The sequence below is a fragment of the Aquarana catesbeiana genome, linkage group LG09 (genome assembly GCF_042186555.1).
Source record: "Aquarana catesbeiana isolate 2022-GZ linkage group LG09, ASM4218655v1, whole genome shotgun sequence".
NCBI lineage: Eukaryota > Metazoa > Chordata > Amphibia > Anura > Ranidae > Aquarana > Aquarana catesbeiana.
Genome location: NC_133332.1, coordinates 253,070,886 through 253,098,758, shown reverse-complemented (window position 1 = coordinate 253,098,758; position 27,873 = coordinate 253,070,886). Strand labels below are relative to the sequence as shown.

The 27,873-nt window shown below is 44.5% G+C and overlaps 1 protein-coding gene across 3 annotated transcripts in view; it reads right to left on the bottom strand.

Moving 5' to 3' along the window:
* The window catches only part of PFKFB1 (6-phosphofructo-2-kinase/fructose-2,6-biphosphatase 1), an 89,656-nt gene that overhangs the window by 12,830 nt on the left and 48,953 nt on the right, over positions 1-27,873 (bottom strand). For all 3 annotated transcript variants that reach the window (XM_073600203.1, XM_073600202.1, XM_073600200.1), the window contains exons 5-11: positions 27,615-27,689; positions 20,577-20,633; positions 20,374-20,495; positions 17,419-17,626; positions 12,268-12,414; positions 9,804-9,908; positions 1,895-2,024 (exon numbers count right to left, since the gene is read on the bottom strand). In XM_073600203.1, coding sequence (XP_073456304.1) covers positions 1,895-2,024; positions 9,804-9,908; positions 12,268-12,414; positions 17,419-17,626; positions 20,374-20,495; positions 20,577-20,633; positions 27,615-27,689 — 844 coding nt within the window. The remainder of the gene's footprint in view (positions 1-1,894; positions 2,025-9,803; positions 9,909-12,267; positions 12,415-17,418; positions 17,627-20,373; positions 20,496-20,576; positions 20,634-27,614; positions 27,690-27,873) is intronic.

The following is a 27,873-nucleotide window of genomic DNA, read 5'->3' as shown; positions in this document are numbered from 1 at the left end:
TCAGCAGCCATTCCTTAGAATACAGCCATCGTGAAAGAAATGTGGGCTCCCATTGTTTCCTGCTGCTTTCTGAAGATGCCAATTGCCTGACTGACACGCCGATGTGGAGGCTTCAATGCTTTCAGAGTCACCCACTCAGAACAGGTACAGCAATAAGAATACAGAACTTACATTTTTTTTTGCATGGCTCTTTCAGGTTTGAAGCCTGTCAGTTAGTAATTTCAGAAGCAACAGCAGACTACATATTTCCCCCACAAAGATAGGGAGCCAGAACCTGCTACTCTGCTCATGCCATCTACACATCTGTCTCAACAGCTATAGGCTGGCCATAGACGGGCAAATATCCCTGAGCAAGGTGCATTGAGAGACACATCTATGTGCAGAAACCAGCAATCCTCACCGATCGTAACAGAACCATAAAACTCCCTTTCTCCCACTTTGGTGATATAAGGGTTTAGGCGGGGGGGAGCACATTGTAACTACATCCCATAATACACCAATCTGTTGGGGTGTCTGTGCTTGCTGGTTCACAATCATTAGCTGGGACTGGAGCCATTAGTGGCAGCCTCATCTGACAGCACCTGCTAGCTGTCAAAGGAGTACGTATTCAGTGAATGTCTCAGAAGCAATAGATCACATGTCCTGTTGCTGACCAACTTTGGCTTGGTGGCCAAAGTCCAACCAAGCTAATGGATATGATTTGAGCAGGATACACCCCCCCCCCCCCCCCCCAGTCTTGTGACAACCCCACCCCTTTATCTCAACTGACTCCCACCCATCCTATAAAAACAAAGAGAGCTGAGGGAAAGCACTGCTATTCTGGGAGGACATGATGGCCTCCCGGGGCCGTACTGCAGAGTGATCTGTCATCAGCTGCGACAGGCCTGGTGCCATGTGACCAATCACAGTCATCACCTGACAGTTGTACACAAACTGATTTAATTTCTAGCCATTCATTGTGTACAATTGTAATGATTTGATTGGTCACAGAAAATCATAGTACAGAAAGGGCTAGTCACAGCCTCAGTTCCATGGGATAGCTGTGGCCAATCACTGCTATCACAATAGTACACATTTAAAATGGCTATGAATTAATGGATGCCATTCATAAAAATGATTGCTTATAACAGTGGTGGTCACCATTATAAGCAATCAGTGTAAAAAATAAAAATAATCCTGCTCACTTCCCCATAGAACAGTAATTATGGTGTTGTGATACTACCACTGCTGTGGTCAAAGTGTTTTTTTTTACATAGGTCACAATGCCTCTTACTGAATACCTTGGACTGTCCACTTTCCAAAAAGGGGTCACATGGGGGGTATTTGTACTGTCCTGGGATTTTAGGGACCCAACTGAGATAGGCCGTCAGTACATCAGGATTGATCAATTTTCCCCCGTAGGCTTCAATACTGGTTCGGCCCACCCTGTGTAGCTGTAATAGCTTCAACTCTTCTGGTAAGGCTGTTCACAAGGTTTAGGAGTGTGTCTATGGGAATGTTTGACCATTCTTTCAGAAGGGCATTTGTGAGGTCAGGCACTGATGTTGGATGAGAAGTCCTGGCTCGCAGTCTCTGCGCTAATTCATCTCAAAATTTGTCACACTTCTAAAGCTTGTGGACAGCCTTCCCAGAAGAGTTGAAGCTGTTATAGCTGTAGAGGGCGGGCCAACTCAATATTGAACCCTACAGACCAAGACTGGGGTGCCATTAAAGGTAATGTACATATAAAAGGCAGGCGTCACACACACACACTAATATATATATGCATTATTACACCTTTAAAAGGAGTATTGGGCACATAGTTGCCACAATGTGATGCTGGATAAAAAAAAAAAAAAAAAAGTGATACATCATTTCAATACCGTATTGTGGAGGGATAATGGTCCGCACTCACCCGCTGTTTTGTCCAGAAAGTAGGCCAGCAGGCAGCGCATAACAGCTTGATGGCAGATCACCAAAACATTCTCCTGACGCTCTAGCTCCATAATAACCGGCTCCAGTCTCTGTACAATGTCCTCATAGGACTGTAGGAAGAAAGAACAGAATGTAACAGAAAGGGGGCAAGGTCTGCACATCATTCAAGGAAAAAACAAAAAAACACACGTCTTTATGCAGAGACCAAATGAGAAAAAGGATACCGATTTATTTATATAGTCTCACCCCCCCCCCACCACCACCACCCCCACACACTTCACCTCCCAGGCATCTATACTTGCCCAGACACACTCCCTCCCCACACTGCTGGAACTCCAGGCTAATGAAATGAGGCTTTCAGCTGGGGAAGCAGGAGGTCACTCCTCATGTGAGGGTGCTCAGGTCCCAGCGGCAGATTAATTAACCAGATTGCAGTTATGTGAGAAGATCAATACAAGGTGGGATATCGCGCAAAAAACATTCACAAATTAAATAGGCAACAGCAGCAACAAACCATGTGATATAACCACAGCAAACATAAATAAAACAGAAAAGTTACGCCAATCAAGAGGATAGTAATCTATAACCCATCATCAAGAAAAAAAATAAAAAATTGTGTAATCAAGTGAGATGCTAAATTCTGAAAAGTACAAATTCTGAAAAGTACAAATTCTGAAAAGTACAAATTCTGAAAAGTACAAATTCTGAAATCCACATTATGTATAAAAATAGAAAAATCCAGCAAAATAATTTTATCCAAAAGGGTTCCACCACCAAGAAGCATGCAGATCCTCCCGTGACAGTCCCACTGTTAGTAGAAACTCTTACCAGATAAATGTAGACCACACGGAGCTACGTGCTGTCGTCATTGCCCGCATTTCCGGGGGTCACGTGGGGAGCAATTTCAAATCTGGTTTGCCGGCAAACAACGCTTTCACTTGATTACACAATTTCTTACTCGATCTAATTTCTTCATTGAGTGTTATAGATGATCATATTTAATTTTGTTTTCCATTTTTGATTAGCGCGACTAATTCTGTTTATTATGCGAGAAGAAAAGAATCGGGGGGGTGTTCCGCATCTTCCCCCTGTATTTTCTTCAACACCAGTCAGTTTAAACAGGTGGAGGATGCTGCAGTGGGATGACAGTGATTGATCAGGACTGTGCAAGTAGCGCTTAAAGTGTTACGAGACCCAGGACAGTAAAATAAGTGTGTATATGCAGTAAAGCATGCTGGTTATACTCACTGTGGCACCTTAGGGGATAATCCTCTGCATTGTGTAAAAAAGGCCATTTGATCCTGTCTTCTGATCCTTTCCTTGTCACATTGCTCCCAAAATATGTATGACTAAGACAGTTACTGGAGTCGGTCTGCACATGCTCAGTTTGGCGTGTGCTGTTAGAGTTTTGTTTTTTTTGTAGGGAGGGTGCATGTGATCAGCACAGGGCCAATCAGCACTGTCCAGACAGAGGGTCAGGGTTCCTGCATCCTGATAGGACAGCCGATGCAGTATGAAAACTCCTACTAGCTTTAAACAGTGCTCATCTGGAAATCACAAGACTGCTCTATACTGCTGATGAGGAAAGGTATTTAGCAGTTTAGATTTACCAAAATAATTGCATTTCCATGTTCTGTGTACTGTGGGAGATCAGATATAGTGAATGTAGGGTCCTGGGTTTAGCAACACTTCAAGTGCAGACACCATCACTTTGCCACAAAATTGCAATGTGAGGTATAGCAGAATGTTGGCTGGGAAGTGGTTCAGTTATCCTGACTGGGTGTCATATGACATCGAGCAGGATAAGCCGCAATCGCGTGCAGCACGGCGATCGGTGGTGTGCCAGTTTGACACTGCATCTCCGATCAAGGTAAAAAGCCTCTGATGGAGGCTCTTTACACTGATCAGCTGCGATTGGACACAGCTGATAATGTGGTAAACAGGAAAAGCCGTGTATCGGCTTTCCCTCTACTCGTGCTGACAGACACGAGTAGAGGAGAGCCGATCAGCTGCTCTCCTGACTGGGGGTGGGGTCTGCACCACCAGCAAAGCCCACTTAGGGCCAGCAAGGATGGCCATCATTATCCATTAGGGATGGCACTCTGTGCCCATCGGTGATGCCTCATCAGTGAAGAAAAAAAAAAAAAAAAATTTACAAAGTCTTGTAACAAACGAAGAAAAAAATTTTCAAAATTTTTTTTTTTTTTTTTTATTTGTAGCCCAAAAACAAAAACCCCTAGGAGGTGATCAAATACCACCAACAGAAGGCCATTTGTGTGTGTGAGAGATTATAAAAAAATTGTTAGGGTACAGCGTCGCATGACCACGCAATTGTCATTCAAAATTTCAGAGCGCTGAAAGCTGAAAATTGGTCTGAGCAGGACGTAGTATCAATGCCCTGTATTGAAGTGGTTAATTAAAAGATCACCAATACTGAAATATGGCTATTGCCAACTTCTGTTTCTAAAAATATTTGCTCTATCGGCTTTAATGCACCAAGTCATTGACTCAGGACAAGTGTGCAGATTAGAAGTTCTGCATTCTCAAAGTGACTAAATGGTAGAACAGCCAGGAGTCTTTTTATAAACATAAAAAAAAAAGCAATAAAAAGAACCTTAAATATTTTATAGAAATCCAAAAACATAAGTGCTTCAGTTATATTTGGGCCTCTAACAGGGCGGACTCCATTCCAATCAGCAGGGGATCCACTCAGATCCCCTGCTGATCAGAGCAGGCAGGTGACAGGTCGGTGTACGCTCAGTTTATGTAGAGTGGACACGGACAGAGCCCACTCTGCTCTATGGGCAGACGAGTGCAAGTGGACTCCGCTGTCCATTAACACCTATCCCTGATCTTCCTACACAGAGGAGAACGAACCCCCCTTCCATTTGTTTTCAGCGGACTGGGTTGGAGGTAGGCAGATGTAAACCGACACAAGTCCATTTACACCTGCTGGTCCAAAAGGGTGACTAGATCGCCCAATCAGGTCTGCCTTAAAAACCTAGACCTGATCAGAACAGTCATGTGAAAGGGGGCTTTAGAAATTGTTAATGAGTGAGCATGCTAAATTCTCAATACGGAACCATATTTGCCAGCAGACAGAAGGGGCATCTCCCTCTACAGGTCCACATTTGCCAGCAGACAGAAGGTCATGGGCGGCGTCCCACCTGTGGCTCAATTAGCATAATAAAATAGAATAAAAAAAAAAAAAGTTTGCAAGTACTGCAAATTATAAGCGATATTAAAACTGCAGTTAGAAAAGAAAAAAAAATAATCACTGGATGCATGCACTCTGAAGATCTCAGTTTAGGAGACCTTTACAGTACCCACAAGATGAATAATCTTGTACATCTAATCTTTGTACATCTTGCCGCATGTATGCGTTCCTTGATCATCCGATCGAGGGCGAATACTGCTGTGCAAAATGTAAGCACATTGTTTCCCTGGAAGCCCAGGTTCTGAATCTGGGGAAGCAACTGTCAGCACTGAGAAGTCCCTCCATACTAAAGGTGAGCCAGGAACGTACACGGCAGGTGCCGGCAGGGGCCAGCACAGAGGCGGGTGGAGACAAAGAGGTGCAGGCACTAGCAAAGAGTAGATGGGTGACAGTCAGGAGGGGTAGAGGGGGAAGTGCCAGGGAGGCCGATCCAGGACTGGAGCATCCCAATAAGTACGCTCCATTGAGTGACATTGGTGTAACCAGTCAGGGACCAGCACTGCTGGAGTTGAGGGACTCTCCTAGCTGCCAGGGGAAGAACTCCTCCAGTGAGAGTGGGGGGCAGCAAAGGGAAAGGAAAGACAGATTCTGGTGGTAGGGGACTCAATTCTTAGAAGGACAGAGAGGGCAATCTGTAACCAAGACCTGAAGCGCCGAACAGTATGTTGTCTACCGGGCGCTCGGGTTCGGCACATCACGGATCTTGTGGATAGATTACTGGCAGGGGCTGGGGAAGACCCGGCTGTCATGGTGCACGTTGGCACCAATGACAAAGTCAGAGGCAGATGGAGTGTCCTAAAGAACGATTTTAGGGACTTAGGAGCTAAATTGAGGAAAAGGACCTCCAAGGTAGTGTTCTCAGGAATACTACCGGTACATCGAGCCACACCAGAGAGGCAGAGGGAGATTAGGGAAGTAAACAAGTGGCTGAAGAGCTGGTGTAGTAAGGAGGGGTTTGGGTTCCTGGAGGACTGGGCCGACTTCTCAGTCGGTAACCGGTACTATAGAAGGGACGGACTGCACCTAAATGAGGAGGGTGCAGATCTGCTGGGAATGAAGATGGCCAAAAAGTTAGAGGGGTTTTTAAACTAGGCGATGGGGGGGGAGGGTCCAGAGACAGTGATAGCCAGCGCGGAAGATATTCCAGAGGGTAGTGTTGGGGGCATTAGTGGTAGGTTAACCAAAGCACAAAAACACAAGGCGAGTATAGTAGCAAGTCCAAGTTGCAATCTTGAAACACCCAATACGAGGACAATATGCGACCGGTCTAAACTATGTGGCATGTTCACCAATGCCAGGAGCCTGGCGGACAAGATGGGTGAACTAGAGATACTGTTGTACAAGGAGGATTTGGATTTTGTGGGAATTTCAGAGACCTGGTTCAACAGCTCTCATGATTGGCTGGCAAACATTCAAGGGTATACCCTATACCGCAAGGATAGAGAGGGTAAAAAAGGGGGAGGGGTATGCCTATATATCAAGAATAATGTACAAGTGAATGTGAGAGATGACATCACTGAGGGGGCTAGGGAGGAGGTGGAATCTTTATGGGTAGAGCTCCAAAGGGATGAAGCTAAGGGGAAAATAATACTGGGAGTATGCTATAGGCCCCCTAACCTGAGGGAGGAAGTGGAGACGGATCTCCTATCACAAATTGGATTAGCAGCAAGGATGGGAAGTGTTATCATAATGGGGGATTTTAATTATCCAGACATAGACTGGGCGGAGGGAACCGCGCATTCATTTAAGGCTCGCCAGTTCCTTAATGTCTTGCAGGACAATTTTATGGGTCAGATGGTAGACGCACCAACTAGAAATAAAACATTACTAGATCTACTGATTACCAACAATACAGACCTGATAACAGATGTGGAAATACGGGGCAATTTAGGTAACAGCGATCACAGGTCAATTAGTTTCAGTATAAATCACACAAATAGGAGACATGAAGGGAACACAAAGACACTGAATTTCAAAAGAGCCAACTTCCCTAAACTACAAACCTTGCTAAAAGGCATAAATTGGGATAAAATATTAGGAACAAAGAATACAGAGGAGAGATGGGTTTGCTTTAAGAGCATATTAAATAAGGGCATTAGCCAATGTATCCCATTGGGTAATAAATTTAAAAGAGCGAACAAACATCCTGGATGGCTTAACTCCAATGTAAAAATGCATATAAAAGCAAAGGAGAAGGCCTTCAAAAAATACAAGGTTGAGGGATCATCCACAGCATTCAGAATTTATAAAGAATGCAATAAGAAATGTAAGGGTGCAATTAGGATGGCTAAGATAGAACATGAAAGACACATAGCGGAGGAGAGCAAAAAAAATCCCAAGAAATTCTTTAAGTATGTAAACAGTAAAAAAGGGAGGACAGACCATATTGGCCCCATAAAGAATGAGGAAGGACATCTGGTTACAAAGGATGGGGAGATGGCAGAGGTATTGAATTTATTCTTCTCCTCAGTATTCACGAGTGAATCGGGGGGCTTCAGTAACCAAAACTGCAGTGTTTATCCTCATGACACAACACAGGAAGCACCTACATGGTTAACAGAGGACGGAATTAAAATTAGACTTGAGAAACTTAACATTAATAAATCACCGGGACCAGATGGCTTGCATCCGAGGGTACTTAGGGAACTCAGTCAGGTGATTGCCAGACCGTTGTTCCTAATTTTTACAGACAGTCTATTGACTGGAATGGTGCCAGCTGATTGGAGAAAAGCCAATGTAGCACCAATATTTAAAAAGGGCCCAAAAAACATCCCTGGGAATTACAGACCAGTTAGCCTAACATCAATAGTATGTAAACTCTTGGAGGGGATGATAAGGGACTATATACAAGATTTTAGTAATAAGAATGATATCATTAGCAGTAATCAGCATGGATTCATGAAGAATCGTTCTTGCCAAACCAATCTATTAACCTTCTATGAGGAGGTGAGTTGCCATCTAGATAAAGGAAGGCCCGTAGACGTGGTGTATCTGGATTTTGCAAAAGCATTTGACACAGTTCCCCATAAACGTTTACTGTACAAAATAAGGTGCGTTGGCATGGACCATAGGGTGAGTACATGGATTGAAAACTGGCTACAAGGGCGTGTTCAGAGGGTGGTGATAAATGGGGAGTACTCAGAATGGTCAGGGGTGGGTAGTGGGGTCCCCCAGGGTTCTGTGCTGGGACCAATCCTATTTAATTTGTTCATAAATGACCTGGAGGATGGGATAAACAGTTCCATCTCTGTATTTGCAGACGATACTAAGCTAAGCAGGGCAATAACTTCTCCGCAGGATGTGGAAATCTTGCAAAAAGACCTGAACAAATTAATGGGGTGGGCGACTACATGGCAAATGAGGTTCAATGTAGAAAAATGTAAAATAATGCATTTGGGTGTCAAAAATATGAATGCAATCTATACACTGGGGGAGAACCTCTGGGGGAATCTAGGATGGAAAAGGACTTGGGGGTCCTAGTGGATGATAGGCTCAGCAACGGCATGCAATGCCAAGCTGCTGCTAATAAAGCAAACAGAATATTGGCATGCATTAAAAGGGGGATCAACTGCAGAGATAAAACGATAATTCTCCCGCTCTACAAGACTCTGGTCCGCCCGCACCTGGAGTATGCTGTCCAGTTCTGGGCACCAGTCCTCAGGAGGGACGTACTGGAAATGGAGCGAGTACAAAGAAGGGCAACAAAGCTAATAAAGGGTCTGGAGGATCTTAGTTATGAGGAAAGGTTGCGAGCACTGAACTTATTCTCTCTGGAGAAGAGACGCTTGAGAGGGGATATGATTTCAATTTACAAATACTGTACTGGTGACCCCACAATAGGGATAAAACTTTTTCGCAGAAGAGAGTTTAATAAGACTCGTGGCCACTCATTGCAATTAGAGGAAAAGAGGTTTAACCTTAAACTACGTAGAGGGTTCTTTACTGTAAGAGCGGCAAGGATGTGGAATTCCCTTCCACAGGCGGTGGTCTCAGCGGGGAGCATTGATAGCTTCAAGAAACTATTAGATAATCACCTGAATGACCGCAATATACAGGGATATGTAATGTAATACTGACACATAATCACACACATAGGTTGGACTTGATGGACTTGTGTCTTTTTTCAACCTCACCTACTATGTAACTATGTAATAAGCGGGTTTACTACCACTTCAAGCCCCTGGTCACGCGACATTGAAATCGTGCAACGTCCTACGATTTCAAAGTAGTGCTACTTAGAAGACATCTACGACTCCATGCACAGATGTATATGCAAGTTGTACCTGAACTTGCAAAAAGTAGCGCAAGAACTACTTTCAAAAAGCAGTGCGACTGCAATGGAGTTAGACCAATTTGACCATTTTCATTGCAGACAATAGGGTGTGACTTGTCATGCGATTTCAAAATAACAAATCACATGACAAGTTGCACCAGTGTGACTAGGGGCTTAATGCGTGGCTGGTAGAAAAGATCATTACGTAGTAGCGCTTTGCAAACCTTCCTTCCGCCTGCCCATCTGGTTCTAACATTATACCACATTAACAGAAGTTGATTTGCTTGCAAATAATCTGCAGATCGCGCCAGAACATGACCAGTACTGTGCGAAGTGTCAGTGGCACATTGTTCTGAACATTCCTTGTGACAGAGGCAGCTCAGCTTCCTCCACACTCACCTCTCCTTTGGGGTATCTGTAGCGATATTTGTCCTGGTCCCTTAGTGCAAATTCCTCAGGAAAATGATCCTGTATCTCTTCATAAGTCATCTCCTCACACACACCCTGCAGAGATTGATAGATACAAAAATGATTCCTTATCAGAAAACAGAAAGCAAGGTCATCATCTCAAAGATACACAGGATGGATAAATGATGGAACATGTTATGACAGTGGTCATTCTCAGCAAAAAGCCAATAGGTTAAAAAAAAAAAGTTACATGGCAAAAAAAAAAAAATTATGATTGTTCTACAGTACATTAGAATTCACAACAATTTTCCACCTCTCAACACCATAATATTCAAAATGCCCGATTTGAGACTACATTCTAACAACGTAAATGTTGTAGTGGCTTCCCTTCTGTCCTAGATTTTATTTATTCCGAGGTGCCCTCCACCAGTGCAACCTTGCACCCTGCTAAAAGTGCCCAACTCCCTACTGGGTGACCCACTTGAGCAAAGCCTTTTATTACTACACAAGTGTCCTTCTGCACCTGCAGTACTCTACCCTTTAAAAGTGCCCTCCTCCCTATTAGATGCCCAATTCAAGCACAGCCCTCCACCCTATGTAGAGTGCCCTCCTCCGGCAGGGGTCCTCCACCCTACGTAGAGTGCTCTCCTCCGACAGGGGTCCTCCACCCTACGTAGAGTGCTCTCCTCCGACAGGGGTCCTCCACCCTATGTAGAGTGCTCTCCTCCGGCAGGGGCCCTCCACCCTATGTAGAGTGCTCTCCTCCGGCAGGGGCCCTCCACCCTATGTAGAGTGCTCTCCTCCGGCAGGGGCCCTCCACCCTATGTAGAGTGCTCTCCTCCGGCAGGGGCCCTCCAAGTGTCCTCTACCAGTTATAGCCCTCTGCCCATCTAAAGTGTTAAGTGCACTACGATTTTATATTAACACCTAGATTTTATGCTATGAAAGGTTTTATTTCTCCTTGGGGATCCCGTTTCATTGTGCCCTCATTGGGTGGTGGAAGGCCATGAAGACGTTGCCGGTGTTCACTCAAGGCCCTGGCTGGTATGGGGAGTTGAGGTGGGTTGGGTAGGGTTTCACCTAATGCAAATTCAGACTTGAGATTGTCGGTATATGCACAGGCACATCTGAGGACTCATGGTAAGAAGACTGTAGTTGTTAAAGTGTATGTAAAAAAAAAAAAAAAAAAAGTATGCCTAAGTTTTGGATGGAGTAAGGAAGGGACCATTTGCAGATGGAGGTTTTATCTACTCTGTAAATTGGATTTACCTCTATTTGTCCCTTTGACCATTATAAATAGAAAGGGAAAAGCAATACTTAACCTTAAGGGTTTTCGCCTGAACAAAAAAAAAAAAAAAAAAAAAAAGAGAGATTAAATCTTACAACCTGTTTTGACAATTGCCTGAGGAAAATACCTCTAACCTTGATGCTCTCCACATTCCTGTTACATCTACAGAACAGAAATTGAAGGATAAACTCCCCAACATAACACAGACTGCATTAAAGTGACAGGGGACTTAGGCCTGGCTCACACCTATGCAGGTTGCAGTTTGCGTTTTTCAATACACTTTTCTCTCAGCAAAGCTGTTTGCAACTCCAATACAGGTATACATTTACTCAATTGCAGGAAGAGCATTAACTATGAGAGCGCTCATTATTCACTGAGAGATACAAATCATCTGCTGCAATGGAAGCCTGTAGTTGTAGTTCATTCATAGAACTCTGAATGAATGATGCAGCTGTGGTAGATGGAGTGCTTTTTTCCAATTGTGACAGCGGATGCAGAGAGAGGACCCCCAGCCCACTGTCAGGAAGTGGGTACGGATGTGAAGAGAAGATGCGGAACGGGTTACACCCAAAATACAGGTGTAACATGTTCAGAACAGTAAATTAAGCCTTTAATTAAGGAGTCTGCTGAGAATAAAGGAAATAGCCATTTGTGGGAGTAAACCAACGTTGGCTTCTACATGCATCCCTTCATGTTTTACTGTTCCAAGTTTCACAGAAGACAGTGAGGCTCCTTTCACACTAGTGGATCTGTGATGGATCAATTTTACGAGGACAGTGAAAGGAGATCAGCAGGCATTCAGGAGGTGATACCACCACCTTCTGATGCCAGCTTTTTTTTTTAAAGCTGAGCAGCAATTCTAAATTGCGGGGCTGCGTCACAACTGAGCGCCAAGCATTTGACTTGCGGTTGCAGTATGGCCATATTCACTTACATGGGTGGCATCGCCTGTCAAGCTCTGCATGTAGTGTTAAAGTTGCCACACCACCACCTTTGTAATGCATACCCTCTTCACCACGTCCGCTTTCCTGTTACCACCCCCTGGCTGCCTATATGAAAGGAGCCCTAGAGAAAATGCTCTGCTACAACAGTTTCCTTTAAACAAGATTTAGGATCATACGAAGGCATTTAGTAATAAGCCTACAAAAGATCATCCATGCAACTTACCGCATCGATCTCATTCAGCGCCTTCCACTGCTCATACGGGACGTGCAATGCTTCTGCTGTCTGGATGGTACGCTTCATATGACTGGTCCATACCTTCAGGTCTGGGATCTGCTGAGACTTGATGAAGTTTCCCAGCTCATGAGCATACTGCAAGAGACCAAGAAAGACACTGAGCAAACTGCAATAGTCTTGAGGGTCAAGACATATTCCTCAAGTGGGGTCCAAGCCCAATGTGTTAGCACTAGCTACACAAGAGGAACAGAGGGATCACCCACAGGAATTACAGTCTGAAGATACCAATAGGTTTAGAAAAAGCGGCATTTTAAAATATCCAAGCTTTTCTTTATGGCAAACATGAACACCAATGTTTCTCTGGGCTCCAGTTATGCAGCTTGAAAAATAGAGAACTTCGCACCTATGTGGCTCATAAATACCAAGAGGACTGCACCTATTCATCCACAGGGACTCAAATTCAGCTATAGGTGCAATTTGTTGGGTAACGTACAGAATCTATTTTGTAATGGCTTGACCAATTATGCCTATAAACAGGAAATTGTTATTGCAAAAGGTGGTTTTGTTTAGAGTTGCCTTATGGCACAGCTGTGCGCAGTTTAAGGCTTCTTTCACACTAGGGCGGTGAGAGCGCTGTTTACCATTCTACCGGCACTTTTCACCCCCGCTAGCGGCCGAAGAAGGGGCTAATACCACCCATATAGCGCCGCTACCAAAGCGCTTGGGCAGGGCGGTTTAGGAGCGACGTATACACCGCTCCTAAACCGCCCCAAAGATGCTGCTTTTTTTCCTAACGTCCCGCAAGCACACCGCTCCATTTTGAAAGTACTCAGGCTTTCACACTGGAGTGACAGTGTCTAAAACGCCTGTAAAGCGCCTCAGTGTGAAAGTGGCCTAAATAAAAAGGAAAAAAAATGTCAATACTGGGTGGTTCAGTAGCTGTTCACCTGAATACACTGAAGTGGATGAACAGCTCAGTTAGTGATAGTAACAAACACCAAACTATTATATAAAGAGTGGAGAGGGATTACAACCCCCGTCATTTTTTATTGCTGTACGTGCCCCAATTAGGAAGATTCACCTTCCCTTTGTCCTATTTACCATTATCAATGAGCGTGAAAGAAAATCCCCAATTTAGGGCTGTCACTAGAACAGGAAGAGAGGAAGTCTCCCATTTGTGGGATTCCCTCGCTTTGGAGGAGTTCTCTCCATTCCTGCTTTGGTTATGGGACAGGAAGTGAAGAGAAATCTTCCAAACGGAACACATTTGAAAAAAGTGCCAGGGGCCTCCTTAAACCTGATCCAAAAGTTAAAAAAAAAAAAAAAAAAAAAAAAAAAACACACACCCCTTTATTTCTACTTGAAGTGGTCACTTTTCATGAGTTTCTGTCAACCAGAGAAATGCAAAACACCAGCTCTCCCCCCCCCCCCCCCCCCACCGCTTCCACTCGGCCTACAGATATTACAACATGCTGGACAAATCCAAGTTCAATATTTGATCACTTTAGCCCGTTCTCACAGAGCCATCCTTACAACTGATTTGTAATAATCGCCGCCAGATCTGCTCCAAGGACTTGACCCACCACTGATTGTCAATATTTCCCCAACTAAAGTCTATGCGGCAATGTTCCAATACACACTTAGCACAGCAGCTCTTCAAGTCAGACAATTGTGAGATTCAAGATTAATCAGCTACTAGTAGATCTTGTTCCACAAAATGCCTGGATCTGTGCCCTACTACTATGAATTCTGCAGTAAAGCCAGACACTTGGGCTGCTTTCACACTGAAGCACTTTACAGGTGCAAAAAATAGCGCCTGCATAGTGCCTGTAAAGAGCCTCTCTCACTCCAGTGTGAAAGCCTGAGTGCATTCACACTGGAGCCGTGCGCTGGCAGGACGCCAAAAAAAGTCCTGCAAGCCGCATCTTTGAGGCGCTGTAGGAGCAGTGTATACACCACTCCAACAGAGCCCCTGCCCATTGAAATCGATGGGCAGCGCCAAAGTGCATGCAACCCTTTTTCAGTCATTAGCAGGTGTTAAGAACCCCGCTATCGGCTGATAACTGCCGCAAAGACAACGGTAAAGCGCCGCTAAAAATAGCAGCGCTTTACCGCCGACGCCTCGGGAGGGGCCCGACATCATAACAATTGCTCCCTGTCCTATAGTGCAGCTGTAGCTGAAGGGTAAGGGAAGAATTGATCGGAGGGATCCATGCCCGACAGCAGAGTGGGGAGTGGAGAGATAATGACAAGCAGTGTTAGAGCGGAGGAGTGAGGAAGGATTGCATAGAAGGAGACAATAAAATTCCGAAGGCAGCAAAGATAAGAAAAGCCGGCGCACCGATACCGCCCTTTTATTTTTCGGCAACAATGCAAACTCTGCATACATTGCCTTGAAAATGTATACATACCCCCTTTAAATTTTTCACATGGTCATGTTACAACCAAAAAAACGTAAATGTATTTTATTGGGATTTTATGTGATAGACCAACACAAAGTGGCACATAATTGTGAACTGGAAGGAAAATGATAAATGGTTTTCCAAATTTTTTACAAATATGTGAAAAGTGTGGCGTGCATTTTTATTCCCCTTTACTCTGATACCCCTAACTAAAATCTAGTGGAACCAATTGCCTTCAGAAGTCACCCAATTAGAAAATAGAATCCACCTGTGTGCAATTTAATCTCAGTATACATACAGCTGTTCTGTGAAGCCCTCAGAGGTTTGTTATAGAACCTTAGTGAACAGCATCCTGAAGGCCAACAAACACACCAGACAGGTCAGGGATAAAACTGGAGACGTTTAAAGAAGGGTTAGGTTATAAAAAAAACCATCACAAGCTTTGAACATCACAGAGTGCTGTTCAATCCATCATTCGAAAATGGAAAAAGTATGACACAACTGCAAACCTACCAAGACATGGCCGTCCACGGAGAGCATTCATCAGAGAAGCAGCCAAGAGGCCCATGGTAACTCTGGAGGAGCTGCAGAGATCCACAGCTCAGGTGGGAGAATCTGTCCACAGGACAACTATTAGTCGTGTTCTCCACAAATCTGACCTTTATGGAAGAGTGACAAGAAAAAAGACATTTCTGAAAGAAAGTCATAAGAAGTCCTGTTTGCAGTTTGTGAGAAGCCATGTGGAGGACACAGCAAACATGTGGAAGAAGTTGCTCTGGTCAGATGAGACCAAAATGTAATTTTAGCCTAAAAGCAAAACACTATGTGAGGCGGAAAACTAACACTGCACATCACCCTGAACACACCATCCCCACCGTGAAACAAGGTTGTGGCAGCGTCATATTGCGGGGATGCTTTTCTTCAGCAGGGACAGGGAAGGTGGTCAGAGTAGATGGATGGAGCCAAATACAGGCCAATCTTAGAAGAAAACCTGTTGGAGTCTGCAACAGACTTAAGACTGGGCCAGAGGTTCACCTTCCAGTAAGACATCAACCCTAAACATACAGCCAGAGCTACAATGGAATGGTTTAGATCAAAGCATATTCATGTGTTAGAATGGTCCAGTCAAAGCCCAGATGTAAATCCAACTGAGAATTTGTGGCGAGACTTGAAAATTGCTGTACAGACGCTCTCCATCCAATCTGCCAGAGCTTGAGTTATCTTGCAAAGAAGAATGGGCAAAAATGTCTCTAGATGTGCAAAGCTGGTAGAGACATCCCCCCAAAAAAGACTTGCAGCTGTAATTGCAGTGAAAGGTGGTTCTACAAAGTATTGACTCCGGGGGGCTGAACACAAATACACGCTACACTTTTCACATATATTTGTAACAAAAAATAAATAAAATTGAAAACAAATTATATATCTTTCCACTTCACAATTATGTGCCACTTTGTGTTGGTCTATCACATAAAAAATTCCAATAAAATACATTTACGTTTTTGGTTGCAACATGACAAAGTGTGGAAAAATTCAAGGGGTATGAATATTTTAAGGCACTATAGGGGTCCCGGGGATGATAGTAAATCAGGGCAGCTGGAGCTGCTCACAGGGCTGGAGGAGAAGTTCCGGGACCCCACAAGTATAGGGCAGAAGTGAAGTCGGCTTTGGAGCAGACCGCCTCTACATCTCCTCCAATGGCCAGGATTTGCCATCATCGGCGGGACACTATGCAGATTTTGCATTTGGTCAGATATGTACTGAATTATAACTTTTTAACTGCCCACTAGATGGCGCTTTTCCCATTTACACACAGAGGAGCGGTGGGGGAAATGCATACAATTCAGACAGGTGCACGGCATGAGATTCTTCGCAGTGCGATTCCCGCCCATTCATGTTGTACTGATGCAAATCGCACCGCAAAGTATCGGGAGCATTTGCGCGAGTACTGATACTCACGCCAATGCTTAGGATCAGCACCAATACTGATATCGTTGCATCTACTTTTTGCCTAACTATTACTATCCCCTGCGTGAAAAGACATTCAGCATAACAGGTCAGACCACTGGCTCCCCTGCATCGTTTCCGGCCTCAGACAGTACTGACAGCCGTGAATCCCAAAGTACTCAGAGCAGAACACTTCCAGGATCACAGAATAGTGAGAAGCCAGATCGTTCACCCCTGGCAATCTGAATAATAATTGTACGTAGAAATGGTTACCCCAAGTAATGCTTTGGGTTAACCGTTTTTACATAGAACTTCTGGCAACACTTGGGGCTAATAGCAGGAGGTTGCTGGGCACATCACAGCAGCTAATCAGCATTATCTCAGTTCTAGGCTTGGGTAGAAGGGAGGCAACAGACTTGCATTAATACCCCACTTTCCAGTAACACGTTCCTTGCTGTTCTGTTTAAGTTCTAACACTCAGTAATTTATCATATGGAGGAGTATGTGACAGCGCTTATGCATGGCCATTAGCCCAGTGCTGTCACACGTGGAAGGGAGACCTAAGCCATATGTAAGCTCTGACTAAGGTAGCTCATGAGGCTTTGTACCTCATTCCCAGCTGCTAACAAAGCATCAGGGTAGGAAAAAAAAAAAAATAATGAAAGTGAGCATCTTGTGTGGTGGGGGCATTAATGCATTTTTGTTCTGCATTGGCAAAGCACAGGGTTTATATGACGACATCTAGGCAAGGACAAAAAATAAATAAACCTTACAGCATTAGTGTACTGCTTACCTGTTTTCCTCGCACCGACAGTCCAGAGTCCCCACCAATCCTTCCTAGAAGATTGAGCTCGCTCTCCCCATGGCGGGATAGGTAGATGGAGCGCGGCGTCACGTGGATATTCATCAGGTAGTAAACCGCCCGGCTTTGAATGTGATCCTGCACTCTATTCACCAGATAGCGGCTCCCAACATTAAAAATCTTAATGTAAGACAAAGAACTGCAACAAAAGAATATAAGAAAAGAGGAAAGCTGATGATATCAAATACTTTAGGATTTTATAAAAAAAAAAAAAAAAAAAAAAAAAAAAAAAAAAGGGGGGGGGGGGGGAGAAGGAGGGATTCTAAACCATTATAGTCACCCTTTATATTTAAAGTAAGGTGCACCAATGACACTGGTTTTAAAAAGAGCAATCTAAGCTTTCAAAGACACAGCAGTAGTGTAACTGTCCAGTTCTATAAGTGAAGCTTTGTACAGATTCCTACAGAGCAAATAGAGAGAGATGAGCAACCGATTTGGCTCTTCAAGCTGTGTGTGCAATCTGAGCTTCAGCCATTTATCCTATATTTGTTGGCAAAGCAGTTAAAGAGGAACTGTAGTCTGCTCACATAATTTGTAATAAAAACATCTTTGCCATTCTGAAGCTTCCCTCCAACCACTTTGCATATTATTTTATATATACTGCGATTCTGTACTTGCCAAATATGCTACAGAAATCTCCCTCCACCGAGTCTGGCTGCAACCATTTTAACTGTGGGCAGCTAAAGCCGCTGCCTGTTCACTGCCTGGATTTACACAATCACACACCTCAAGCTCTGCAGCTCTCATTGGCCCTCTTATGACTCACATCCCCATTTCCCCCCCCCCCCTTCCTGGCAGACTTCGAGAGTGAGAGAGCTGTGCATGTCATAAGCCTAGGCTAATGACCAGACAACAGGAAGTGGGCTATTTAAGGCATTTACTGGCAGAAGAAAAAATGCTTTACTATCCGAAGTTAAAACAAGGGCAGAAGATTTAATAGAGGGAAAGTTTTAAAAATTACTGAAGTTCTGCTTTAATGTTAAACTTGTGAACCACTTCCCGCCCACTGTCAAATGATGGCTGGGCGGTGCGGCTCTCGTTCTGGGAGGACGTCATGATGGCCCTTCAGAACAACCGCTCTTGTGCGCCTATGGGGGTGCGCATCACGGCGATCGGTGGTGTGTCAGTCTGGCTCTTTACCATGTGATCAGCCGTGTCTAATCACGATGTAAACAGGAAGAGCCGTTGATCGTCTTTTTCCTCACTCGCGTCTGACAGACGCGAGGAAAGCAGATCGGCTGCTCTCCTGATAAGGGGGGTCTGTGCTGATTGTTGATCAATTATCATTGCAGCCCTCCCTTGGATGCCCACCCAGGACCACCAGGAATAGCCACCCTACCCTAGACCACCAGGGAAATGCCAATCGGTGCCCAACCCAATGCCTGCCGGTGCCATCAGTGATGCCTATCAATGCCATGTATCAGTGCCCATCGGTGAAGGAGAAAAAAAAAAACCCTTTACAAAATTTTATAACAAACAAAGATAATTTTTTTTTTCCCCCCAAAAAAAAGCAGAGGCGATCAAATACCACCAAAAGAAATGTATCTATTTGTAGGAACAAAAATTTTGAAATTTCTGTTTGGGTACAGTGTATCATGACCGCGCAATTGTCATTTAAAGCGGGGGTCCACCTATCTATCGTTTTTCTTTTGCGTTCATTCACAAACTTTTCTTCTCAGCATTACATACTCACATATTGTGTGTAATATGTCCGCCTGTGTCAGATTTCGTTGGAAAGAATAACTTATATTATTCACTGCAGGCGGTTTCCATCTTCATTGTGGGCATTTGAAGCCCACAAGCATTTATTTCCTGGATGTGGTGAAGGCTGTGCTCCCAGCATTCACCGCTCGTTCCCGCACACGCTCAGTGGCATCCTGAGAAGCCTGAGACTAGCTCCCAGGAGTCTGGGAGAGGCTAGAAACACGCCTACTCCCACGGGAGGAGAACCAGGAAGTGCAAAGAAGAATAGAAAAATAAAAAGGTAAATACGGCGATTTAAATTTTTTTAAACGGCATGTCAGCATCTAGGCAAGGAAGAGAATACATACAGATATTGTTCAAAATTTGGGTGGAACCCCGCTTTAAACTTGAAAGCTGAAAAAAATTGGCTTGGGCAGGAAATGGGTGTAAGTGCCCAGTATTGAAGTAGTTAAAGCACAGGTTTCACCTGATAGCCAGAAACAGTGAAGCCAATTACCAGCCAACTTTCAGGTGACTGCGCCATCAACTGGCAGTTTCAGTGCTGACATGCCCTTTTAAAGCCCAAATCTAGAAAAAAAACTCTGTTTTGGTGTTTTAAATGCTCTGTCAAGTGTCAAATTAGATTGCCTTACTTTCTATTATGTCGGATACATCACTTGAACACAAGAACAAATAGTAGAGGATTTTGGTTGGCTCAGATGCTCTTCCGAACCCATGTGGCCAAGCCCACCTGGAATCGGTCACCAGTAATGATCTAATCATCTGTGGTGGGGTCAAAAACGCCTGAGTTCATCCCTAGTTACTGGAAAATGCTGCACTGGTGAGATTTCATCCCAAAAAGAAGAACATTTCCCAAACCGACAGCAACATTATGAGCTTTAAACCCCCAAATAAAATTTTAAAACAAAAAAAAAAAAAAAAAAAAAAAGGGACCCCTTGATGCCCCTGACAATTGATTTATAACACTAAATTGTTGTAATCAGAGGGATAGGAGAAATAGATATAGAATAATATAGACACACACACACACACTTTTTTTAGGCCAATCCAGTGAAGGCAATTCAACAAGAATTTGCATTCTACAAGCTCAGATTTAGGATTTCAATCTTTCACACGGGCAATCATTTGCATCAATGTAATTTTAACCTCAGAAGCATTACAGGAGGTCTCCTTTGGACATACCTGTCCAGGTCATCATGCAATGGCTCATAATTCATTTGATAACAGTCGATCCTCTTCAGGAAGTCCTCCAACACCTTTTCCCGATCACAGCCTGTGTAGTCAGGGCTGGACAGCTTCACTTGCTAGAGAACAAAGATACAGTTGATAGCCGATCATAGACTTCTAGCAGCATGAACACCCATTTTCCCGGCTTAGTAACTTACGGTGATGTTTTCGGCAATGATATCTGGGTCATCACAGATTGACTCTATGAAGAACACCTTAAAATAGAGAGATGAAAATTAAATAAATACAACTTGGGGTAAGGGGCCTTTGATTTAATGCAGAATTTTACCCATAACTTGACAAAAATAATGTTTTTTTTTTTTTAGTAAGAAACATGCAATCCACATGAATAATTATGCCACCAAAATTAGCGTGAGCTGTAAATTGCCTCCTGCATATCTCCCGTTTCTTCTTACAGGAGGCTGCCATTTTACTGAAGCCCAAAGTCCCTGAATAGCAGTAAATCTTTAGGCTGTTAGCAAATCAGCCCATACATTTTTGGCACAGTGCCTAAAAATAGAGAGCAACTGAGCATGTGCAGAGCAGGGTATTACTAGCTTTTAAACAGTATAGGCGACTATTTTTAATGTTTTACAGAGATATGCCTGCAAAAGGGGAGTAGCCTGAAGTGGTTTAGCAGGACTTAAAGTGGTTGTATGCCCTACTTTCACATTCTTGCCTACAGGTAAGCCTAGAATAAAGCTTACACCTGTAGGTAAAATAAATCTCTTAAACGGTTTAGGAGATATTCACCTTGCATGCAGCCGCTGACTTCAGCGGCGCATGCGCTCTGAAGGTCCAGCAGATCCTGCCAGAAAGAAAGTGACATCATCGCGGCTCTGTTCACTCACAGCGCCGGAGCTGCGAACCTGGAAGAACCGCTGAGGTAATAGGTTCGCTCCCTCAGCGATGACCGGAAGGTGATGCCAGCGCTTCATAATGAGCTAGTATACGGTGCATACTAGCTCATTATGCCTTACAGGTTTGTTTTTTTCTGCGGGTATACAACAGCTTTAAATTTGCTTCTTTTTTTGTTTAAACATAACATGTTATACTTACCTTCTGTGTAATAATTTTGCACAGAGCAGCCCAGATCCTCCCCTTCTCTGGTCCCTCTCTCCTGCAAAGTGCCCCCCCACAGCAAGCAGCTTACTATGGAAGCACCCGAGCTTAGCTGCAGCTCCCTGTGTCCAGACACAGCTGCAGCTCGGCCGCGCCCCTTCTCTCACATTGACTGACAGCAGTGGGAGCCAATAGCGCCCGCTTGTGTGTCTCAGCCAGTCAGGAGAGAGAGAGTCCTGGACAGCAGAGTCTCGTGCAACATCGCTGGATAGAGATAGGGCTCAGGTAAGTATTGGGGGTTGGGCTGATCCACAGTTTTTTTTTTTATCTTCATGTATTCTATGTACAGCAGCCGCCCCAGCACTCCACGAGTGCTTCAGCCATCCGACACTCTCCAGTGACACAGAAGCGGTGCCATTGACAATCAGGAGAGAGGGGGCGGTGCCGAATGGGTGCTCTATGTCTGAATGGAAAGACTCAGCTCGGGTGCCCCCATAGCAAGCTGCTTGCTGTGGGGGCACTCGCCAGGAGAGCCAAAGTGGAACCCGAGAAGGAGGAGGATCCGGGCTGCTCTGTGCATCAGACTTTACAATCACCAAGATTAAAAACCTGCTGCCTTTAGAACCGCTTTCATTTTCTGATTAAAGTTCACTTTAACAGAGGCAGTAGCATATAGGCCTACTTACTGACCATTGTGTGCACTGCTGTCACTATGGCTTTATATAGGGTATGGCTTGGTTGGCGAACTACCATCCGAGTGTGCCCAATTCAGGTGAATGGGCCGCTCTGCAAGTTCAAGTACAGAGTTCAAGAGGTTAAAGCAGGCACTGAGGAGGCAATACGACAACTCACTGCCTTTCAAATGCTTTCTGAAGTGTGATCCAAATGCAGATTGCTTTTAAGAGAACAAAGCAAGTGTGAATGAGCCCTTAGGCCCATGGGCTTCACCTTGTATAAACTTTCAGCTGGCTTTGTTGAAACATTCAAAGTGCAAGTCAGATCCAGTATGAGAATGTTAAACTAAGATCTTGGGACGGCCACTTTAGACCAGCTGCTAACAGGCTTCAGCAGGCTTTTAACAAGTCTGAAGTAGTGCAGAAGCTTCCTGAAACCTGCTAGAAGTTTAACATGACTGTCAGAATTTCCATGAAATTCTGACTTTACCATTCTAAAATTTGAACTGAAGAGTTATTTAAACCAGTTCAACTCGCATACCTATACACCGCCTATGGACCAGAGCAATATTTACATAATGGCTATGGACCTATTGATTGGCAATAACTGGTCATTACTTAGAGCAGAGCTTCACATTTTGGATTAGGCTTTGCTAATGTATTTGGGGTGGTTGCCATCTTTTTGTATATCTTGATCGCTGGATTTGGTGGGGGGGGGGGGGGGGGGGACGACACACAGTCATTGCGCACTTGCTATGTGTCCCTCTGTGCCTCCCAGGCACACCTGTCTAATTAATCCATTGGGTGTTATATTTATTAAAGTTTTTTTTTTTTTTTGTTTTTAACAGTGCAGCTCGTTTTGCGCAGAGTGGCCCCGAACACAGTCTTCTGGGGTCCCTCGGGGGCTCTCGCGGCTCCTTCTCGCATCAGGTAACCCCCTAGGAGACGCACTCTCCGGTGGGGGGGTGAAAACACCAGGGTTCACAACCCCTTTCATGCATTATACAGGAGCAAATGCTCCTTGAAGTATTAGGTTTCATTTACATGGGGATGTTTAACCTCTCCTGAACGATTTAACTTGACAGCTAGAAACCGGCGTCTCAAAAACACCTGTTTAGCCCCAATTATGCTGCGTTTGCATCTAAGAGGTGTTTTTTATTTATTTTTTTTTTTTTTATGAAAAACGTCTGTAAACGAAATGCTGCTAAACGCAAGTTACAGCGTTTACAGGCTGTTACAGGCATTTGGCATTTCAAATGCCTCTGAACATCCGTCCTGAACCCATTTGTTTGCTTTCATCTGCTTAGAAATGACTATAAACTACCCTGTATACATGACCTTAAGATAACAGGAGAGTTCAGGGGGGCAGCTAGGAGAGAGAGAAAAAAAAAAAAGAAAAAAAAACGCCCAACTGCTCCTAAATGTCAGTTTACCAGCAGCAGTGTACATGAGGCTTTAAAGTTGAACTCCAGGTAACAAAAACGCAAGTTTCCCTAGCAAGAGCTCAGGGGGACATCCTGAACAAGGCTCCAATTGCAGAAGCAGGCCTTCATCGTGTATTCATTTGATAGAATTATATTAGGGATGGTTATTTTATTTTGAAAAAAAGCATGTCCTTCAACAGTGTGTACTAGCCTCAATCCAAAGAACCTAGGCTGTGCATGTTTCCCTATGAGACTCTGTACAGGTGAGGGTCCATTCATGTTTCTTCCATTCATGTTTCCCTGAGCTCTGTGCTCCAGCTGTGCAGTGTGTGATGTTAGATCCTCACCCCCTGCCTTCTGCTGCTGAGAAATAGCCTTTGATTTGTGTGTTTTAAAAGAATTTAGAGGGGAGAGGGCTGCAGATAAACATGTAGAACTTATGTAGGAGAATTTGTTTAATCTGTATTACGCGAGTCACATCACTGGGTATAGGCAAGGGTTTACAACACTTTAAAGCAACCCATTGAACGAGTGATAGCCTAGGTCAGGGATATGCAATTAGCAGACCTCCAGCTGTTGTAAAAACTACAAGTCTCATCATGCCTCTGCCTCTGGGTGTCATGCTTGTGGCTGTCAGAGTCTTGTTTTGCCTCATGGGACTTCTAGTAGTAGTTCTGCAACAGCTGGAGGCCCGCTAATTGCGTATCCCTGGTCTAGGTAATACAATACAAAGGGTGTTATATCCCCATTTATTGACTAAATGCATTAACTGGATTTCCATCGAGATGCAGACAGGGTTGGGAACTTGATCTTGGGACATACCCAACGATGGCTGATAGCTGTCAGGATCTAATACAGGTTTCTCTTTCAGCCACTCAGACTATCCCAGCTATTTATTATCCATAGGCCATATCAAAACACCAAAGTTTATATAAAATTGGATTAAGAGAAGATAATCTAGGTTGTACAAAGTGTGGCTCTAAATAAAGGATCTCCACTTCATTATAGAGATCCCCAAAGTTAGTCTGCTAGTGGGACAGTGTTGCCTTAAAAATTTTAAAGCAGTATTTAACCAAGGCATTATATTGCAGCTTACCAACTCGTAGATGCGATGGCTGCATTAGTCCTTTTTAAGGCGATTCTATTTTCACCTGGTGATCTGGCTTAGTGTTTCAACAGAGTAATGCCCCGTACACACGGTCGGATTTTCCGATGGAAAATGTCTGATCGGAGCGTGTTGTCGGAAATTCCGACCGTGTGTGGGCTCCATCGGACATTTTCCATCGGATTTTCCGACACACAAAGTTGGAGAGCAGGAGATAAAATTTTCCGACAACAAAATCCGTTGTTGGAAATTCCGATCGTGTGTACACAAATCCGACGGACAAAGTGCCACGCATGCTCAGAATAAATAAAGAGATGAAAGCTATTGGCCACTGCCCCGTTTATAGTCCAGACGTACGTGTTTTACGTCACCACGTTCAGAATGATCGGATTTTCCGACAACTTTGTGTGACCGTGTGTATGCAAGACAAGTTTGAGCCAACATCCGTCGGAAAAAATCCATGGATTTTGTTGTCGGAATGTCCGAACAAAGTCCGACCGTGTGTACGCCCTATAAGCCGTCCTGCAGTGTTAATTTTGGCAGCAAATTTCGATTCAGTTTTAGTCTTAACTAAAATAACATTTTAGGATTAGTCGCATTTTTCTCAATCTGCAATTGTTTTAGTTTTATTTAGTTGTCTAAAATCGGGTTTAAAATTGTAATGCATTATTTAAAGCGGTTGTAAACCGCCGCACTTTTTTTGGCTTACCTGCAAGATAAAAGCATAATGTGCTAGTATGCATTGCATACTAGCACATTATGTGAAACTTACCTGAAAACAAAGCCTTCCAGTGATGCAGTGTCATCGCTGGCGACGGCACCCATCAATAGCTGGCCTTACTTCCGAGTTCACTGCTCCGGCTCTGCGACTGGCTGGAGCCACGATGAGGTCACTCCTGTGCATGAGCGCGGGAGCCGCCGGTCACGGCACACTGCTCTGAAGAACCGGCACGCACGGCCGTTCCTTCGGAGTGCATGTGCCAGTGACGCAACTGGCTGCTAGGACAGTAAATATCTCCTAAACCGTGCATGTTTAGGAGATATTTACACTACCTATAGGCTTACCAGAGGTAAAACTTAAGATGGAAGTAGACTTCCTCCAAGCATTTCTCTAGAATTTCCAAACTCATATACTCCTGGAGTGAAACAAATCTAATATGTTATTTATGGTATTAAGGTTTGACAAACTCCCAGCCACAGTTTTAACAGCTCTGGGGGGTCTGAGGAGGCCTGTAATGCACACAGTGCTCTGGACTGGGGTCTGAGGAGGCCTGTAATGCACACAGTGCTCTGGACTGGGGTCTGAGGAGGCCTGTAATGCACACAGTGCTCTGGACTGGGGTCTGAGGAGGCCTGTAATGCACACAGTGCTCTGGACTGGGGTCTGAGGAGGCCTGTAATGCACACAGTGCTCTGGACTGGGGTCTGAGGAGGCCTGTAATGCACACAGTGCTCTGGACTGGGGTCTGAGGAGGCCTGTAATGCACACAGTGCTCTGGACTGGGGGGGGGGGGTCTGAGGAGGCCTGTAATGCACACAGTGCTCTGGACTGGGGGGGGGGTCTGAGGAGGCCTGTAATGCACACAGTGCTCTGAACTGGGGGGGGGGGGGGGGGTCTGAGGAGGCCTGTAATGCACACAGTGCTCTGGACTGGGGGGGGGGGTCTGAGGAGGCCTGTAATGCACACAGTGCTCTGGACAGGGGTCTGAGGAGGCCTGTAATGCACACAGTGCTCTGGACGGGGGTCTGAGGAGGCCTGTAATGCACACAGTGCTCTGGACGGGGGTCTGAGGAGGCCTGTAATGCACACAGTGCTCTGGACGGGGGTCTGAGGAGGCCTGTAATGCACAGTGCTCTGTATGCTGGTGGTCACTGGTCAAAGGAGGCCTGTAAATTATACAGTGCTCTTGACAGACTGGTCAGAAGGAAGGCCTCAGGCCTGCAATTGTAATGTAAACACTCACAGTGCTCTCTGCTCTAGACGGTTGTCGTGAGTGGAACTAATGTCTGTTAAGCACAATGCTGCTCTGGATGGTCGTCTGAGGACTCAGTCCTGTAATGCTGACTGCACAGCCTGCCAACTGCCGCGGAGCACACTACAGACTCGAGTCACTTGCTTGCTGGGAGAGGAAGCACCGACGGGCTCTACACAGATGGAACTCCGTGGAAACAAGACGTTCCCAAAGGTAAACGTCCCTCCCTCATATTTTCATTGATTTGCATCATAGTTTGTCACTGTAAAAAGGCCGCTGACGAAAAGGTTTTGATCGACTAAATTAACACTGCTATCCTGCAGATGTAGCAGAGAGATGTGGAAACCATTTAAACACTGACATCTTAAAATGATCAGATTGGATGTAAAACCTTTATCCCAAAAGGAAAAAAAAATATTTTCTGAAACCGATTTTAAAGCGTAAGGTGGAGTTTGGCTTCAATTTTTTAGTTTGTTCATCTAACACTCCCCTCACCCCAGATGGACAATGCTGCTGACCTAAAGGGGCCCCCCGTGTTACTTCATCCAGAGTGGAGGCACTAATACAGAAGCAGAGTTACTGGCCAGATCACCAGGTGAAAACCAAAGGGGGAAAAAAAAAAAAAAAATGAATGAAACATCTAATAGTTGGTAAGCTGCATTCAATTTTGGATTTAATACTGCTTCCTTCGCCAACACCCCTCTACATGCATTTAGGGCTCTTGATTATAATATATATTCCCGTGCCTCCCCACTAGCTAGAGCAGTGGTGCGTAAATGGATCCAAAGCACCTCTATCCTCGGTTGATGCATGGATGACCAATTTAGACTAGACCAATCTGAAGACTGCCTGTCTACACAAGCCTGGTAAAGTTAGTTTCCGTTTCTTTATAGGGGTGGGATCCCTCAAAGGTGAAAATGGCATTAAATTTGCTTGCGATAATTCAGGCAGGCTTTACCTTGTAACCACGTTCCTTGGCAAACTGCAATATCACGGACCGCCTCTCTCTAGTGGTATTGGTGGCATCAAATACCTAAGACACAAAAACTAATCAATGAAAAAGCATTGAAAACATCACACACATACACTGTTAACTATGGAGGACAATTATATGGTCATTATCCATTTGTTACGTTGGAGAAAAACACCAAAGATATGTTCATCTAGTTCAACTAATATTAAGAATTCATTAACAGAAAACGTCCATAGAAAAGAAT